At 38.6% G+C, this 18973-nt stretch overlaps 1 protein-coding gene across 1 annotated transcript in view; it reads right to left on the bottom strand.

Annotated features, from left to right (window-relative positions):
- The window catches only part of COL22A1 (collagen type XXII alpha 1 chain), a 567886-nt gene that overhangs the window by 268923 nt on the left and 279990 nt on the right, over nucleotides 1–18973 (bottom strand). The window contains 1 exon segment of the mRNA XM_043991519.1: nucleotides 15238–15282. Coding sequence (XP_043847454.1) covers nucleotides 15238–15282 — 45 coding nt within the window.

Raw genomic sequence — 18973 nt, 5'->3', positions numbered from 1 at the left:
TAAGAATGACATTTTAATTTACAGAGGTGTATCTAATATCATGACTTTAATATAGTGTGTTTTTAAACAGACCCAAACTCTTTCCCTTTTGGGGGAGTTGCTATTTTACATAGTCCGCACAGAGGCTGACACACTTTGGAGTGATTTGGAGTTTTAAAAAAAAGATTAGCCAAGGTATCTTAGGGCACAGTAATAATATTTAAAAATAGCATTTGAGATTTATAATGCACTTTTCTCGGACTGAGGCATATAGTTCCTATAGAATTATCCTAATTAAAGAGATACAGAAATTGAGTCTCCAAGAAGTGGACTTATTTACCTGGGTTCATATGACTTTTATTAGCTAGTACTCCAACCTTTATCTTCTGACAAGAATAGAACTTTCTCTGCTAGAGCCCAGTGCTACTTATAAAAGTGAGTCTGCAACCGGGTGACTGGCTGGGAATTTAGAAATGGCTAAGCATTTGCCTCTAGAGGTTGGTAATGGGACAGTCAAAAGACAATTCAAAAGACAGAAGCAAAGGGCTGGTCTATTTAAGGCAAGGATGCAGTCAGGCGGCAAGGCAGCAACAGCATCCAAGGGCAGGGACAGAATCAGAGTCAAAGGCCAAAGCAATAAGTCAGTGAAATGGAAAACAAGACTGGTTCAGCACTGAGGTGAGGGAGAAGCTACAGAACCCTCATCAGTTGGCTGCATTGCTCCACCTCTGAGGCAACAGGGCTGGGGTGGTATATACTTGTATGCCGAAGAAGATCTCTCATTGGAGTTTGCTGGTATGCTTAACTGGGGAGTCCATTTTTTTCTCTTTAAGGGATTTGGATTATTTAGAGTTGGGCTAAGACTCCACCAACATTGAGCCTTCAAGAGTTGGGAAAGGTGCCCCCTCTCAGTTTCCCAAGGAGAACATTTCTTTGACATGGATTCTCTGTTTCTTCTTCTAGGTGCATTAATGGAACAGAGACTGCAAGGAATCATTTTGAGTCTTCACAAATCCCTTTGACAGGTGTCTAATGTCTTGCGGTTTTCCTTGTTACTGTCCCTGGGAGGCAAAGAATCAGTACTCAAATACATCCTGAATTTGTGATAAGGAAAACTTCTGAAAATAGCTTTGGCTACATTCTGATACACTTCTGTTCCTAAGTCTCTGCTCCATCCTCCTAAAGGTTGTTTTGAGAGCCTCAAAAGCATAGGTGACTCCAACTGGCTGGCAACTTCAAACGAAGAAAACTTTTTCATCAGAGGCACACCATTGATTCCAGTGGCCTTTCTCAAAGAGGACCTTTAAAAATATCCTGGTCTAACAGGAATAAAGGGGTAAACTCCAGAGGTTGCTACTTTAAAAAGAATAACACTTATTCAGATGGATAAACTCTGATATTTTGTGAAAAACAAAAACACACACAAAATAAGCAAAGTACACAGAGACATGCACATACAACCATATACTAGGCTCATTACTACATATTCTTACTAGGAAACAAAAAATGATTGGCATTGCTCTAAGAAGCATATGGTTCAACAAAGATTTTGTTGCTTCAATATGATATATTATTAACTGTCCCTTGCAAGTATCACACATAACTCAGATATGTTATCCTCATACAACTCTAATGCCATGTTTGAAAGAAGATGACTTATAAAGTAGTACTTCTAGTAATTATTATTCCTTAAATAGGGTCAATCAATCAATCAATCAATAAACATTTATTAAGTACCTATTGTATGTCAGGCATTGTCAGTGTTATGGTGTCTCTGATTGGTCATGTTGGCAATGAATCCTTAATTCCTTCAATATGGTAAAGTGAAAAGAACACAGGGTTTGAAATCAAAGGAGATCTGGGTTCAAACCTCAGTTATGACGCTTACTTGCTATGGAATTATAGGTAAATCAACCAACTTTTCCAAGTGTCTGTCTTCTCAATATAAAACAGGAATGCATAAAAATACTTGTACTATGAATATTGTTCAAATATAGAATATTTGCTTTCAGCAAATATTAGCTCCTGCTATTTATAGGGCACTATGCCAGGTGCTGACAGTAATATAATTATAAAAATAAACCATTTCTGCCTTCAAAGAGTTTACCATCTAGTAAACGACATGTATCCAGACATGTATCCAGATAAATGTAGTATCTACTGTGGGGACCAATTTTTAATTGGGGAGTGTTAACTAAGTGGCTTGCCGCAATATTGGGGCAAGGATGGAGACCGGCAGTCTCCCTCAAAACAGAACAGGATTTATTTTAACAAGAATGAACTTAAAAAAAACCCCACACAAACAGGATCAGTAGGATCAAGGGAAAGGAAATAAAATGGGGAAAGGGAAATTATACAACCTCAAAAGATACCACTGCCCAGGAATCAGCTGAGAATACACAGGAGACCTCCTGCCCTTCCAGCATCCAGCTAGAATGCCCACTTCTCACCCCCCAATCCCAGAAAAACCTCACACTATCCCTAGCCAATGGGATGGCCACTCTGACAGTCACATGACTGACCTCACTAGGCTTCCAATCATTATAATTTTGCCAGGCCCCTGTAGGCGTTGGCGAGTGGTGATGTCGTGAGTGGCAATGGCTACAACCAGTGAGTGGAGCACCATGCGGTTTGCAGAGCCCCAGGCCAGTGCGCGCTGAGGCATAAAAACCTCAAGTAACAATTAATTCTTTACACTACTTAGATTCTAACCAATGTGTGAGAGAAGCAAAAAGTACTCAGGAATCAGATAAAAGAAAACATTTATCACTTACACCAGAGGGAGTCTTTACAGAGTAGGAATTTGGAGACTGAAGATCTGGGTAGAAATCTGAGATCTATTGCTTAATAGTAGCTTACATTTGTAGGATACTTAAATGTTTACAGATGCTTTCCTCACCACAGTCCTATCAGTCAAGAAACATTTATTAAGAGACTGTTATGTGCCAGGCACTGTCCTAAGAACTGAGGGTACCACAAAGCCAAACCAAACCAAAAAAACCCCACAACCCCACACAAGGCAAAATACAATCCTTGCTCTCAAGAAGTTCACAAACTAATTGGGAATTCAACATGTAAACAACTATGTACAAATAATCTGTACATGGGATAAACTGGAAAGGCATGAAGTACAAAGTATAACCTCTATGTTGTGAACTAAGACTCAGAGAGTGAGTTGCCCAATTTTACATAACAACCAAGTGGCAGAAAAAGAACTGAAAACCAAGTCTTCTGATTCCAAATCTCACGCTTCTTTTCATTGTGCCATGTTATCTCAGAGGCCTTGGGGAAGCCTCTTCCCTTCTTTGAGTTATAAAATGGGGTGGGGGGATAGATGAATTTCAACTAGACAATTCCTAAAGCTTCTTTCAGATGCAAATCCTGCAATAAAATGTATCAGGAAGGATTCCTGGAAAAGGCAGCAGAATGAGCTTGGCTTAGAAAGATGGGTAGGATCTCCAGGTAGAAATGTGATGGAGGTGTTATGGGAGGCACCAGAGAATTACAGATAATTGGATATCACAGCATGTTGTTGTTTTCTGAGCTCAGATACTACTGTAATTGCTTGTCAAGGCCCGATCTCATGACAGCATTTTAACCCCTAGAGATTGATTTAACCTGTTGTCTCCAATATACAGCTGATGGGCTATTTGCGAAATGGATTCTTGCTCCAATTTAAACTGAAAACTAATCTATTCCTCTCAGGGTGAAAAATACCATCATAAATGGGCCAGTGTGGTGGCTGAATTTACATAAGACTCATCATATTTGAGGAGAGTTCTGGCTCATGGAGTCAAAGGGCACGCTACACTCAATACGGATGGCCTAGATGGGGCATTTTTTTATAACTTCTCCCATGAAAAGGAATGTCTCCTTACCATGGGCAAAGTGTTTATTCTGCAATGAAAAGTAAGAGAAAATCCATATTGACCATGGGAAAAATATGGTAGTACTGGAAAGAACATTTCATGCAGTCAGAAGACCCGGGGTTATCTAATCCAGGCTCTGCTGCTAATTAGTATTGTGACCTCTGGCAAATTATTCAGCTTCTCTAAGACTTGTTTCCTCATTTCTAAAATGATACAGATGAACCAGATGGCCTCTAAGGTCCCTTTAAGGTCTAACATCCTATATTCATTTATGAGCATCAAAATGAGATTGTGTGGGTGAATGCAGTGTATGAAATTATAAAGTACTATACAAATGCATCAGGCTGGGAGGGAGAAGAGGGAAATAAATGCCTTCTACATGTAAGACACAGTGCTTAGTGCTTTACAGTTTTATATATTATTATCTATCCCTTACTAGCTCTCTCACTTGGTAATCACTGTAAATTAGTGGTAGCAAAAGCAATGGTTGGACTCAGGTAAATAAATGCCACCTCAGTCCCAATCTGCTGATCTTTCCAGCTTTCTTTATTACTTTGGCATTATGGTAGCCAGGGTCCGAAGCAGCTGAGTCACTAATCCAATACCAATATTGAGGACCTTGGGTTTTATAAAGTAAAATTTGTGTTCTTGACAAGCAAAAAGCACAGGGTCCAGGATAAGGGAAGGGAGCCAGAGTTAGAGAGGACCTGCTTTGGAGTTCATTTCTTTCATTTCATATCTGTGTATCCTCAGGCAAGTCAATTAACCATTTTGACCATCAGTTCCCTCACCTGTAAGAAAAAAGAGCTGAACTAGATGACCACCAAGGTTCCTTCCACCATTAAATCTATGATTCAGATGACTGCGATCCTACAACTGGGACATCAGAAAGTTAAACAGAATCATGCTTCAGAAATCTTTGAGATGGTAGTCCAAATGACTCCTCTGGGTCTATTATCCCTGAATTGCAAATCATGGCCAGTAGAGGGAGCTTGGAGACAGGGAAATTAGATGAAGCCTGCATTAAGTTCATTTCTCTAAAAACTAGAGGGGGTCCCTACCTGTGACAACTCCATTGATCTTTGGGTCATTTGATTTATAGCTAGAGGAAGAGCAGCAGATGTGAAGCCCTTCTGTACTTTAAGTGTGAAGAAAGAAGGGGCTGGATTTCTTCAGAAACATGGGGTAGTATTAAGGGTTCTGGCAGGGACTTAACATCTACTTGGAGCTTCTGAACTCTAGAATTGACATTTTTACATCTATTGCTTCTTCTTCATCTCACATCAGTCCTGAGAGTTAGGTCAGGCATATATGGCTAGCCCCATTTTCCATAGCCAACAAGAATGTGGCTTTTTAGGAAAAGGGAGATCTAGAAAGGAAGGGTCTTATAGTGGAAAGAATGTTGACTTTGGGAATCCGGAGGCCTGAATTTCAATCCTACCATAGATATTTGCCAGCTTTGTGAGCATGTATAAAGTTATACCCTTTGTTTGTTTGGTTGTTTTGGTTGGTTTTTTGTTTGTTGGTGAGGCAATGAGGGTTAAGTGATTTGCCCAGGGTCATACAGCTAGTAAGTGTCAAGTGTTTGAGGCAGGATTTGAACTCAGGTCCTCCTGAATCCAGGGCCAGTGGTTTATCCACCACACCACCAAGCTGTCCCCAAAGTCATAACTTTTCAGAGAGTCGGTTTTTTATCTCTAGCATTTGGGATGATATTTACATTACCTACCTCACAAGGATATTATAGGGAAAACGATTAGTAAAATTTAATGTGTTATAGAAATGAGAATTATTATTGCTATAATCAAAGAATTATAGTTGGAAAGGTCCTTGGCAATTATATGACTTCTAAGAAAGTATTGAAACAGATGTTACAAATCATCTAGTATGCTGCCTGATTTTATAGATAAGGAAATTGAGGGCAGGGAGGAGTACTTGTCCAAGGCTACACATTCAGTCAACAGTAAACTTCTGAATAAAATTCTAATCTTATAACTCCTTTCCATTAAAAAAATTCCTACTGTCTAATGCTGCCTTTCTCTAATCCACTCATTTTATACTTAAAACAACAGCAACAACGAAAAATACTTGAAGCCCAGAAATTTTGAGTGATTTGTCTAAGGTCACAGTACTCATTAGCAGAAACATAATAAAAACTAGAACCATAAATTTTGGAACACGGGGCAATAACCAGGATCCCACAGATACTAAGATTCTAAAGAATTTGAGGCATGAAGTGCCAGAGAGATTGTCTAGCCAAAAAGGCTCTATAGGGAAGGGGATTAGAATTTATATACCTACTATGTGCCATGTATTGTGTTAAGTGCTTTTCAAATATTATCTCATTTGATACTTACAATAACCTTGCGGTATAGGTGCTATTATTATCTCCTATTTTGCAGTTGAGAAAAGTGAGGCAAACAGGTTAATTGACTTACCCAGCTTCAAATAGACTTGAATTTAGGGATTCCTGATTCTGGAATCAGTGCACAATCCACTTATTCCACTTAGCTGGCTCTAAGTATTTCAGATTATAAACTAAGGCTCCCTATTCCTAATCAAGTCAACAGCAAGTCAATAAGCACTTAATTTGTAACCTGACTTAAAATCTGGCCGCAGATGCTTACTAGCTGTGCCCTGGGCAAGTCACTTATCCCCTGTTTATCTCAGTTTCCTCCCTGATAAAATAAGCTAGACAAGGAAATGGCAAACCTCTCTATATTATTATCTTTGCTGAGAAAATCCCAAATGGGGTCCTGAAGAGTTAGACAGGCCTGAATATGCACCAGGGACTATGCTAAGGGCTGAAGGTAAGATAAAAAGAAAGATAAAAATAGTCCTTGCCCTCAAGTAGCTCACAGTTTCATAAACTTGAGTTCAGTGTTCTTTTCATTATGCCGACACTATAAAATTTGGAGATAGACCATGGAAGAAAGAATAAATTCCAATTTCTATGGCTGATAGGTACAATGTGCTAAATTTATTTTCCTTGAAATGTTAATTGAATGTGGTCCTCTGCTTCATTACCTTGTGTAGCACAAGCATACAGCATAAGCATCTGCTGTACTGGCCCCCTGGGGTGGCTCCCTGTCAGCGAGGGCCACCACTGATTAAGAGACTGAATACAGTTAATTAATTTATCCAACTGCTCAGGAACACTTAAGGAGGGAGCAGGTAAAATGAGTCAATTAGGTTGATCAGCAATAGACAAGCCAGGATGGCCAAGGCTAAAGCCCGAGTCAAAATCTGCAGATTCAGCAACTCAAGCAAGAAATTGGGAATCATCAATAGGACTCCATCTTACTACTCTGCCCTTTCTCTGGCCAGCCACCATGCCTGGAACACACTGGTCCTCCGAATCTCTGCCTCATGTCTTCTCTGGCTTCCTTCACAACTCAGTTTAAATCTCATCTTCAGAAAGGGCTTTTCAAAGCTCCTTCCATCCTCACTGCTGGTGAAGCCCTTTCCTCTAGAATAACCTGCGTTATTCCTCTAGAATAACCTGTTTATTATTATAATAAATAATAATAAACACATATACATATGGTGTATCTCTCCATATACACACATATATACATATGTGTGTATGTATATTTTGTATGTATCTATAGACATTGTATGTCTACATATATTTTTATCAGCTACACAAATTGGGATTCATTATGTTTACATGTGTATCATATATAAATATACATTAACCATACATATTATATATCTTGTATATATAGTTATTTGTGCATTGCTCCCCCTTTAAGTATCAACTTCTTGAGTTCAGGGATGCTGTTTTGCCTTTCACTGAATCCCCAGTGCTTAGAGTACATATCATTGTTGTTTTGTTGTTTAGGCATTTTTTCATTGTATTCAACTCTTTGTGACTCCATCTTGGGTTTTCTTGGCAAAGATACTGGAGTGGTTTGCCAGTTCCTTCACCATCTTTTACAAATGAGGAGACTCAGACAAAAGGTGAAGTGACTTGCCCAGGGTCACACAGCTAGTAAGTGTCTGGGGCCTGATTTGAACTCAGGAAGGTGACTTGGCCTTACCAAATCAGGTACTCTATCCATTTTGTCACCTAGCTGCCAGACATATAGTAAGCCCTTAATAAATGTTGATTGGGGGTGGGGGGAGTTAGGTGGCATAGTGGATAAAGCACTAGCCTGGGAATCAGGAGGACCTGAGTTCAAATTCAGCCTCAGACACTTGACACTTACTAGCTGTGTGACACAGGGCAAGTCACTTAAACCTGATTGCCCTGCAAGAAAGAAAGAAAGAAAGAAAGAAAGAAAGAAAGAAAGAAAGAAAGAAAGAAAGAAAGAAAGAAAGAAAGAAAGAAAGAAAGAGAAAGGAAAAGAAAAGAAAAAGAAATGGGAGGGAATAAATGTTAATTGGATGAGATGGTCATGACTTAGCTAGTAAGAAGTTGTATGGCATTGGTTGAATTATTTAATTTCCTTGGGCCTCACTTTCCTCATTTGTAAAATAATGGATTTGGACGAATGTCTCTTCTAGCTACATCTTTTGTGTGCTAACAGTTTATGTCCTCGGTACTATTCTAGCTCAGACATTCCAGGTGAAGTTTCTTTCCAGCATTAATAATCTACTCTTTGAGGATACACCCAGTCCTAACATCCTTGTCTTTTTTCCTAATTTTCTGAGGTCCCTTCCAGCTATAACACTGCAGTAATCACAGAGCTCAGCATCCCTTGGGTGGACAAAACCTTAAGTCCTTCAGACTTTAAACAAGGAGTTTTAGAAAGCTTATTTTTAAAAAGCCCTGAACAGTGGGGGGACATCACACTGCATTTTAAAAGTAATATTTTGATGGGAGTTGCATCAATGAGTTGAATGACTGTGGATTAAATACCTCTTACAATATAAGAGGTTATCAAAAGGTAGAGAGAAAAATGATGCTGGAAGCAAAGGGCAGAGGCACTGTATAACAGCCCAGGTGTCTATTCTCCACCATCCTCTTCACTTAGCCTAATTTAACCAATCTTTAAAGACCCAGCTAAAGTTTTTACCTTTCTTCAGCCTTACTCTACAATGAGGGAATCTCAGGCCATTCCCCTGCACCATTAATATCGCCCTTCTTTGAGTGTCTATACTATTCATGGCATTAGAATTTTGGAGTTTGAAGGTGTTTGACCAATCAACCACATCCCTGTAAAGCGAAGATAAAGCCTTTGTGGGATCAGAACTTCATAGGCCCAAGAGCAGGAAGGGATAGAGGCAATCTAACCCAACCTTCTCATCTCACAAATGGGGAAACAGAGGCTTAGAGAGCTTAAGTGATGGCGCCTGAGTTCAGACAGGTTTTACCATCAGAATTTGAACATAAGTCTTCTGATTCATTTGAGAAAATTTTCCAGAGATGTGGAAGATGTGGCATCCCATTAGACTTTTGGCTACCTTCAATTGTCAGGAATCTTTCTCTTATAAAGAAATTAAGTCTGACTCTTTGCAACTTCTTCCATTTAAGCCTTGTTCTTCCCCTTGGGGCCAAGCATGATGTGTTTCATCCTTCTCCCACAGTTGATACCCCTTCAAATATTCTGTCCCTACAGATATCCCTATAAAATCCTTTGTTCCTTCTCAAGAGCTTATTTTATGGCATAGTTTTGTGCCCCCTCACAATCCATGCTGTATTCCTCTGGAAGCTTTCTAGCTTGTTAAAAATCTTCTAAAAATGTAATGCCTAGAACTAAACATAACCAAGATTCACACTACCTTGGCCATCCATTAAAACCTTCGTATCAATTTTTGCACAAACCCGTCCAGTCTCAAATCCCTCATACTGTATTTTATATAGTTGATTATTTAGACCTAAGTGGAGCACTTTACATTTATCCCTATTAGATTCCACTTAATGAGGACTGGTTCCCTATTCTGGCCTGTTGAGATCTTTTGAGATCCTAACTCTATAATGCAAGTTAGCTGTCCTCCATAGCATTTTGCCATCAAGAAATTGAATAAGCAGGACAAAGACACCTTCATCCATGACTTGATAAATGATAAAATGTCAGCTAAAAGTTTTTTAAATAGGTTATATTTAGTTTTTATTCTTTTATCTATCCTGATGGCTACAGCTATTCCTTCTATAAGAGTGATCACCAAATACTTGCCTCCAGCCCTGACCCCTATCCCTACATTCCAATACATATTTCTCAATGGCACTGAACAGATAGCTAATTAATGACAGCTAGAACTAGAACTCCTATGTGACCTTAGGCAAGTGACTTTCCTTTTCAAAGCTTATGTTTATTAATGTTTCTTAATGGGGGTGGGTTAACTAAATGATATCTAAGATATCTTCATATTCCAACATTCTATGATTCTATGAATTTTCTTTGATTCAAAGTGATTCTGGAATTGTGTGGCATACAGGGTCATAATAGGTAACTGATTTTCCCTGACATATGCAGAGCACTTCATAGTTTAAAAAAAAAAAGTGTTCCAAAACCTGGTCTCAGCCTTATCCTCTTTCTCCACATGCACTCTATTTTCTAAATTAGCCTCCTCTCTGATGCCTGATCTCATCCTGCCCCCTCTTAGCTCTCTACCTTTTTACCTGCTGCGTCTCTCACATCAAAAATAGCCATCTCTCTATCTACTGAAGCCTTTAGGTTTCCCTAAGATTTACCTAAGTTTCCAACTCCACTGTAAGAATCCTGTGAGCACAGTGGTCTCTCCAGATGTTGATTTATTTTCTCCTATATACTGATCACATTCTAATTTCTATTATTATTACCCATTTCTCCCACCCCTGTGTCAAGCAGGGGTAGGGCTGTGTTTTGTCTTTTTTTTTTAATTTAGAGGAAAAACTGTGGTACCTGGAATATTATAATAGTTCATAATTAAGAACAACATGCTTTCTTAACAATCCTGTGAAATATACGTGTTCATATGCATATATATGTATATATTTACATATGAATGTCTATATCTCCCTAAATCTACATATATAGAGATGAAGGGAAATGTATATATGTACTATTCATAATTTAAACACAAATATAGGGGATTGGGAAAGTGAGTTTCCTAATTCCCTTGATAAGGTGAACCTTTGTTTGGAACTTGTGATATCTGAGTCCACTATAAATCTGTGTTACAGAAACTTAACTGGGCCCTTACTACATCAAGGCAATTGTTTTGTACTTCCCTAATTGATTTATTATCCCATTCACCAAAGTGGCTTTGCCAAACCTTTTTAGCTCTATTCAAACCATTCATAGCTCCTGCTCACCACACCTTCTCAGTTGAGAAGCCTGCCTCACATAGGATATTCCAAAAGCCTTAAGTATTAATTACTTTAAAATACTAAGACTTTTGGGATATCTTGTACTTTACTGAAGAAAAAAAACAACAACACAACAGGTCATTTGTTGAGGGGGCCCTTGTCTACTCTCCTCTTCATCTGACATCACTCAGATATCTTGAACTATCACCCTCTTTGCTCCTATTGCACAGGAAGAGGTGATGCTTCTCTTTGCCAAGGCAAACCACTCTATGCTGGCTTCCTCAATGTTCTTTGAATGCCAGTTTGACTGAATATTTTTATCTTGGAACTCTCTCTATATTTTCATCTCCTGATTCCCCTGGCTTCCTTCAAATTTCAGCTACAGCTGTATGTCTGCAAGTCTTTCTCAGTCTTCCTTAATATAGGTCCTTCCTTTTGAAATTTTCTCCAATAATGTGTATAAAACTTGTTTGTACATAGTTGTTTTTTGTTTGTTTTGGTTTTTTCCAGATTGTCTCTCCCATAAGTGATGAAATTTGTTTTTGCCTTTCTTTGCACCTTCAGGACATATCACAGTGCATGCAAGGTGGTAGATCTTGCATAAGTGCTGGATGACAAATGACCTATAGAAGATGTGGACAAAACTTTTGTTCCTGAAGGATTAGTTTCATTAATGGAGAATGAACATTTTGGGTTCAGTACTTTGGGATGGACAACTTTGGGAGGAACCTTGGCTTTGGAATGGGGGAATGAACCAAAATCATACCTAATTAGTATAAACACAGAGCCTAGAAGATACATGTTGAAAGAGATACACAAATACACTCACATGAATACACATATACATGTGGAATTTTGCCCATTTTGAAAAATAGGGAAACTGAGTATCTAGGATATTAAGTAATTTATACATGGTCATATGGTTAGTAGGTGTCAGAGAAAGAATTTGAAGATAAGAGCACAGGTCTTCCAACTCTAAAATCTGTGTTGTTTGAAAATATATGGGGGTGCTTGTCTCTGTTCTAGGTTTAGGGAACTTAGCTGGGGTTTCTAATATATTGCTATTTATAAAGGCTACTACACCAGTTTGGGGCATTAAGCATTTATTAAAGCATATTAATTGTTAGTAAAGAGAGAGAGAGCACATTGCTCAGAATTAGAGTCTGGAAGCCCTACATACCTAGACAGAAAAAGAAGAGAGAGAGAGAGAGAGAGGGCTACATGGCACCCTCCTCCAGCATCCCAGGCCCAGCATAAAAATCCCAGGATGGGGAGAGGCACAGTGAGAAGAGGAGAGAAGAAAGAGACCAATCCCCCTCTTGCAAGGATTTTTATCCTCTCTCAGGTAGAGATGGGTCACTGCACATTGATCCAAGCTAACTGGCCAATCCATTGACTGACATGACTTGAGGGGTCGCCTAGGTGGGTTAACTTCAGGTAGTCAGGAAAGTCAATCAACATTTCTTTTGCAATTCACCTGACTCTGGGCTGGCCTTAAAAGAGGTCAGGCAAGGCTCCCTTGAGTGGGGAGAGGGGTTCTGGGTCCTCCAGAACCCCATTATTTTCTTACAAACCATTGCTATCTCTAATGGATTATAATCTTTCTCTAGTAAATACATAATAAAAGTTGTTAAATGCAACTAAGAATGAATGTGTAAAACCTTATGTTCTCAGAGGGCCAGAACCATATCTTTTCTGTCTTCTCATCTCCCCTACAAGTAGCCCAAGTCTCTAGTATATAATAGACATTTCCCAGCTAGTAGATTAGTAAGAATTCATTATCTAAAAAAAAGAATAATGGATATTCATCCAACAATCAGGTAAGCTAATAGAAGAGAATGAGATTAGAAAGGAATTCAGATATAAAAAGGATATTAGTTGATCAAATTTAAATTTATTTGTACATTTATATATGTAGGTATGCTTGTTTCTACAAACATATATAAATATCTCCTCTTAGCAAACTACAATCTGAAGTTTATGGCTTTATAGTATTCTTATTTTGCTTCTTTGATGATTTTTATTGAAGATTGAGTTTATCTTAATCTGTACTCATATAACAATCTTTTAAAAAAATGTTACACATTCATTCAGATTCATTTTTTTTTACTCTCTATTCATTTGTGACTATCCTATTTATTGTTAGGCTTGCTCTCTACAAGAATGGTAGATACAAACCTTGATGAAAGATGAAAAAAACAAAACAGCTGAGAATCAATAGAGAGCAGGAATTTGGAACCTTTGAGAGTCCAAGGGGTTGGGCCAGAGCAGGGATGGCCACTTGTTGTTTCTTTCTCTTTTTCTTCTGTGTAATATTTATCTATCCTAAGGAATTCTAACAAGGGCCAAGTCTTTGCTTCTCCATGCCAGATCTGTCCCTACCAGCCACTGAAACCTGGCTTTTCTCTCCTTTAGGAATGCCTCATTTTCCCTAACCTAGAATAGAAGAGGCATTCTTCAAGTTTATTTACTTTCCCTTCTCAGAGGGAGATCAGCTTGGACTTGAAATCCATAATGTTTGGAAAAGATAACTGGTTCTTGGAAGACATTGGACTTGGAAATTTAGATATGAAGCCATGAAATTAATCCAGCTTGGTATTTAGCCTGAGTTACAGGTTGGGGAAATTAGAGATTAAGAAGAATTTGGCCTTCATGCCTTTGGAGCTAAACCCAGTCAAGACTGAAGAGTCAAATGGTTTTGATCACCTGTAAATACTATGAACAGGTTATCAGATATAATTTGCTGATATTATCCCATACCCATAGGCAGGCTACATAACATCAGGGAATACCCACTGACAAATCTGGATCTGGCTTTTCTTTTTCCCTGATACACCAAATATTTTATGAGCATCTGATATGTGTAAGAACTCACACACCAGGTTCATGCTTTGAAGCAACAAAGTCACATTTCTATGTTGCCCTAAGGTTCACAGAATCATTGTACCACCTAGATGCCCAACAAACTGTTACTACTCTAATTCTTCCCCTGACCTTTACTTGATGATGGCATAGCTGAGGGATTTTGTGGCTCTCTACTATAGGATTCTTTGGAGGACAATTAGCTTTTGTCTCCTTAGAGCATGCAGCTCCCTCCTCTTCAGGAAGCGTCTCAAATCTGTTTTTCTGCTCTAAATATATAGTTGACTTTTTCCTTCTCTTCCTCCTCTGTGTAATATTTATCTATTCTATGGAATTCTAACAAGGGCCAAGTCTCCCCTTCTCCATGCTGGATCTGCTCCCTGTCCCCACCAGCCACTGAAACCTGGCTTTTGTCTCCTTTAGGAACGCCTCATTTTCCCTAACCTAGAGTAGGAGAGATATTCCCTTCTCAGAAGGAGATCAGCTTGGACTTGAAATTCAGACAAGAGTCACTGGGTTATTGCAGAAAAACAAATAGCACAGACTCGATAAAAGTCACTATGAAATTTTCTCTGTGTACTGGTTAAAGTTTTTGGTCCTTTTCTATTCATTTTTTTGGTTTTTTGTTTTGTTTTTGTTATTTGTCCTGTTTTTAAATCAGTGAACCCGGTACCAGAACTCTTTCAATTATAGGAGGTCAGCAGAGGAGAGACAGCTTGACCCGACCCTTTTAAATTGGAAAAGTATACCATTTATCTTTGGAGGGTGATAAGAAGACTTTCCAGGCAAGAGCCTCCAGTTCTCAGCCCTGAATCCTAGAACCGAGAATGTGACAGCTGAGGGAGCTCTTAGAGGAAATTTAATACAAATTCATTTTCTAGATTTAAAACAAAGTCAACTGAAGCCCACTAAGAATTGACTTGCTCAAGGTCCCAAGGCCCAAACCAAGACAAAACCTCATGTCCCCAAGCTTAATGTCCAGCGCTTTGTCAGAAATATCTTGGTCTTAACAGGGAGACCTTGTTTCAGGTAACACTCTTCTTTGTGGAGAGAAGATTATATATCAATCTCAATACTATTGACATTTTACATGTTCTGAAAACAGGACTAAAGAGAGTGAAATATATACATATACCCACATAAATACAAATGTGTTCACATATACAGATGAACCAATGCATAGAGCTTGCATGCACATGTATGCACAATTGTAGTTGGATATACCCACATAGTCATGTTCATGAGGATTATATCCCAAACCCTGTATGGATAGAAGGGTATATTAAATACCTTATCTCCCCGAGGCCCTCTTTCTCCTCGCTCTCCTTGGAGACCCTATCAAACAAAGAAAAGAAATCACATATATTTTCAATTACATTCCTGTAGTCATCATTTGCCTATGCTGTCCAAACCACCTATAGAGGATCCTGTACTTAGTGGGACTGGCAACCTCTCAGTCTGCAAAGTACAGAGACATTTGAGCTGGAAGAGAACTGAGAGATCATGTTCTCTCAACCCTTCATTCTACAGATAGGAAAATAAAGACTGAGTAAAGCAAGTGATCTGTCCAATTAACATAGAGTTAGTTAGTGGCTAAATCATTTTCTAGAGCACAGTTCTCTTGATTACCAGCTTCTTTTGTAGATATTGTATAGGTAATTAGAGAATATATGTAAGGCTAGGAAGAGTTCAAGTCCAGAAATACAGATTTGAAAACTATCTGCATAGAAGAAATCATAGAAGACTGAATGACATTACAATATGTGAAAAATATAGTAGATGTTTTAAGAATATTTATGGACAAATGAATGGTCCAGAAAATAAGCACTATGCTTTTAGAGGAGAGAGAGGTCACCACTGGAGTGACAGAGCTGAGGCTAAACCCAGGTCTCATAACTCTAAGCTTAGTTGTTCTATTCTCTGTTAGTCAGGAGTCCATAAGTTTTGATAGGAGTAGAGTCACACTCTCATCTAAAAGGTAAGAGATGGAACTCTCTCACTGAAATGGTAAATAGATAACCACATCAGGGATGCTTTCAGAGAGATTACTGAATTGGGGTAGAGGTGCATCAAAGTACTTTCCTTTTGCAATTCTGAGCTACCATGATTCCTTCCCCACATTAACAAACCAGATTATAAGCAAACAAAGGTGACTATAATGGAATCCCTGGTTCCCTTCACAACTTGGACCAAAAGCCATCTTCTACGGGAAGCCTTTCCCAATCCACCAGCTGCTAGTACCCCCCTCAACACTATATTTAATCTGTACACATATACATGTATACACACAAACATATACATACATATGTATGCATGTATATATACATGGCCTTTAGGGATACTGTTTATAAAGATGTATATATTTGTATCTAAAGAAATAGATAACTGCATATATCTAGATCTATAGATCTAGAAATATATCTGCATTCACACATTCACGTATCTTATCTTCCTATTAGAATATAAATTCTTTGAGGGCAGGAACTGTTTTACTTTCATCTTTGTATCTCTGGGTTTTAGTCTTTAACAAATATTTATGATTGATTGAAGGATTGGCTGTTACCAGGAAAGATTAGTTTAGAGAAGAAAAGAATCAGGAAGGACATAACTGCTGTCATCAAGTACTATGAGAAAATAATGGGGTTTGGGGACTTCCCAGAGACCACTGAGAGAGCTGGACCAGACCTTTCTTAAGGTCAGCCCAGAGTCAGGAAGTTACCTCTCTCAAAACCTGAAAACCTTGTTCCTGCCAGAGGATTTATTCTCTCACCTCGGTATGACTGTGTATCCAGTGAACTAATAGATTTGAGTGATGCCAGCCAATTAGCTTTGAACAATGTTTATGGGCAGGCTCTGCTCCTACCCTCAGCAAGCTTGCAGAGACACTCCCTCTTTTTGGTGCCGGGACTGGATGAATGCAGATGCAGACCTCTAGGGTTCCCCATTCTCTCTCTTCTCTAGGCTTTCTTATCTTTCAGAGCCATGTGTGCTCTCTTTACTAATATTTAATATACTTTAATAAATGTTCAATGCCCCCAAACTGGTGCAGTAGCCTCTAATTTCTAAGTAACAAATATATGATAAACTGCAACTAATTGTACCTACACTTGGGACAGAAATAGAGCGACCACACTTAATTTTACTCGCCACAGTACTTAGGGCATGAACGCACGAAAGAAAGGCAGCCAGATGCCAATGACAAAGAGCTAACCTGGGGAATCAAGAAGACTTGGCTGGGTTCCAGGCCCTCCTCTGACACCCGATGGCTATGGGATATTGGGCAAGTCACTTAACATCTAATTACTACAGGCCCCTTTCTAAAGTTATGTTTCATACCAGTTGTTGATTTGCAATGGTAGATTATATAACTGTAACAGTGAAATCAAGGGTTCAATCCCTTTCAGCACCCACTAAAATAAACAAACAAAACTATGCAAGAGAGTCCATTCATCCTCATAAAGCATAAGTAGAGACAACTACAGGGAGAAAGTATATACCATTCAACTCTGATGACTTCAAAAATCTATTACTTTGACGGGGCTAAGGATACAGGTGGGGCCATTGGGCCTCAGAAGCCGAAGCTATCACAATTTTTTGTTTTGTTTTGTTTTTGGTGAGGCAATTGGGGTTAAGTGACTTGCCCAGGGTCACACAGCTAGTAATTGTTAAGTGTCTGAAGCCGGATTTGAACTCAGGTCCTCCTGAATTCAGGACCAGTGCTCTATCTAGTACTCCACCTAGCTGCCCCACAATTTTTTTTTTAAAGAACCATGGGCTTAATGAGTTTGTTTATGGGATTATGTTTTTTAAAAAAACTGTCAGTGACATTTAAGCAGCATGACCATGGACAAGCCATTTGAATTTGCTGACCCTCAGTTTCATCAACTATAAAATGTTGCTCAATTGTTTTACTCCTGTCCAACTCTTCTGGAGTTTTCTTGGCAAAGATACTGGACTGCTTCGTCATTTCCTTTTCTATTTCATTTTATAGATGAGGAATTGAGGCAAACCAGGTTAAGTGACTTGCTCAGGGTCACACAGCTAGTATCTGAGGTCAGACGAGTTCAAGAAGAAGATTTTTCCTGATTTCAGGCCTGGAACTCTATCCACTGTGCCACTTAGCTACATATCTGTAAAATGAGGATAATATTAATTACATTTATCTACCTGGCATGGTTACTATGAGGAAAGGACTTTCTAAACCTTAAAGCATTATAGAAAAATTAGTTATTTAGCACTGTTGATGACACATATTTAATAAAAGCTTTTGATTAACTGAAGGAACATTATCAGGAATGTTTAATTTAGATAAGAAAAAATATCAGGAAGGATATGATAGCTGTTATCAATTATTTAAGGCATTAACACAGGGAATAAAGGCAACAAGATATAGATAATAGAGAGTTGGCCTGAGAATCAAGAAGTCTTGGGTTCAAGACCCACCTCTGACATATACTGACAATAGGATATTAGGCAAGTCACTTATTCTCTAAGGGCTCTAAGAGAAATTTACCTCTAACTTCTAACAAATTTTCTTTTCAGGTAGTTATTTAAATAGATTATCTCTATGGTTGCTTTTGACTCTGAGATCCATGAATCTATGAACAGAGTAGGCCAGAGCCAGCAATGAAGCTGTATTGTGTTTATCTCTTTGTCATGATTTCAGGGGCCTGATGGATCATCCCAAGCTTCCCAAAGCAAACAAATAACTGAATAACTGAAGGAAGGAAGGAAGGAAGGAAGGAAGGAAGGAAGGAAGGAAGGAAGGAAGGAAGGAAGGAAGGAAGGAAGGAAGGAAGGAAGGAAGGAAGGAAGGAAAAGAAAAAAGAAGGAAAGAAATGTAGCCTCCATTAAGGTTATAAATACCTAAAATCCCCTTATGAGTGATCTCTTTTATCAAAATGAAGTCTTCTGGTAAAAAGTAAGCTTCCCTTAAGAATCCTGATACTTTAAGCTTAGAGACCCTATACTCCAACACTCTAGTTTTAGAAGTACAGAAACTGAGAAACAGATAAAGTGACTTACC

The sequence above is a fragment of the Dromiciops gliroides genome, chromosome 1 (assembly GCF_019393635.1).
Source record: "Dromiciops gliroides isolate mDroGli1 chromosome 1, mDroGli1.pri, whole genome shotgun sequence".
NCBI classification, from domain to species: domain Eukaryota; kingdom Metazoa; phylum Chordata; class Mammalia; order Microbiotheria; family Microbiotheriidae; genus Dromiciops; species Dromiciops gliroides.
This window is presented reverse-complemented; position numbering and strand designations above follow the sequence as displayed.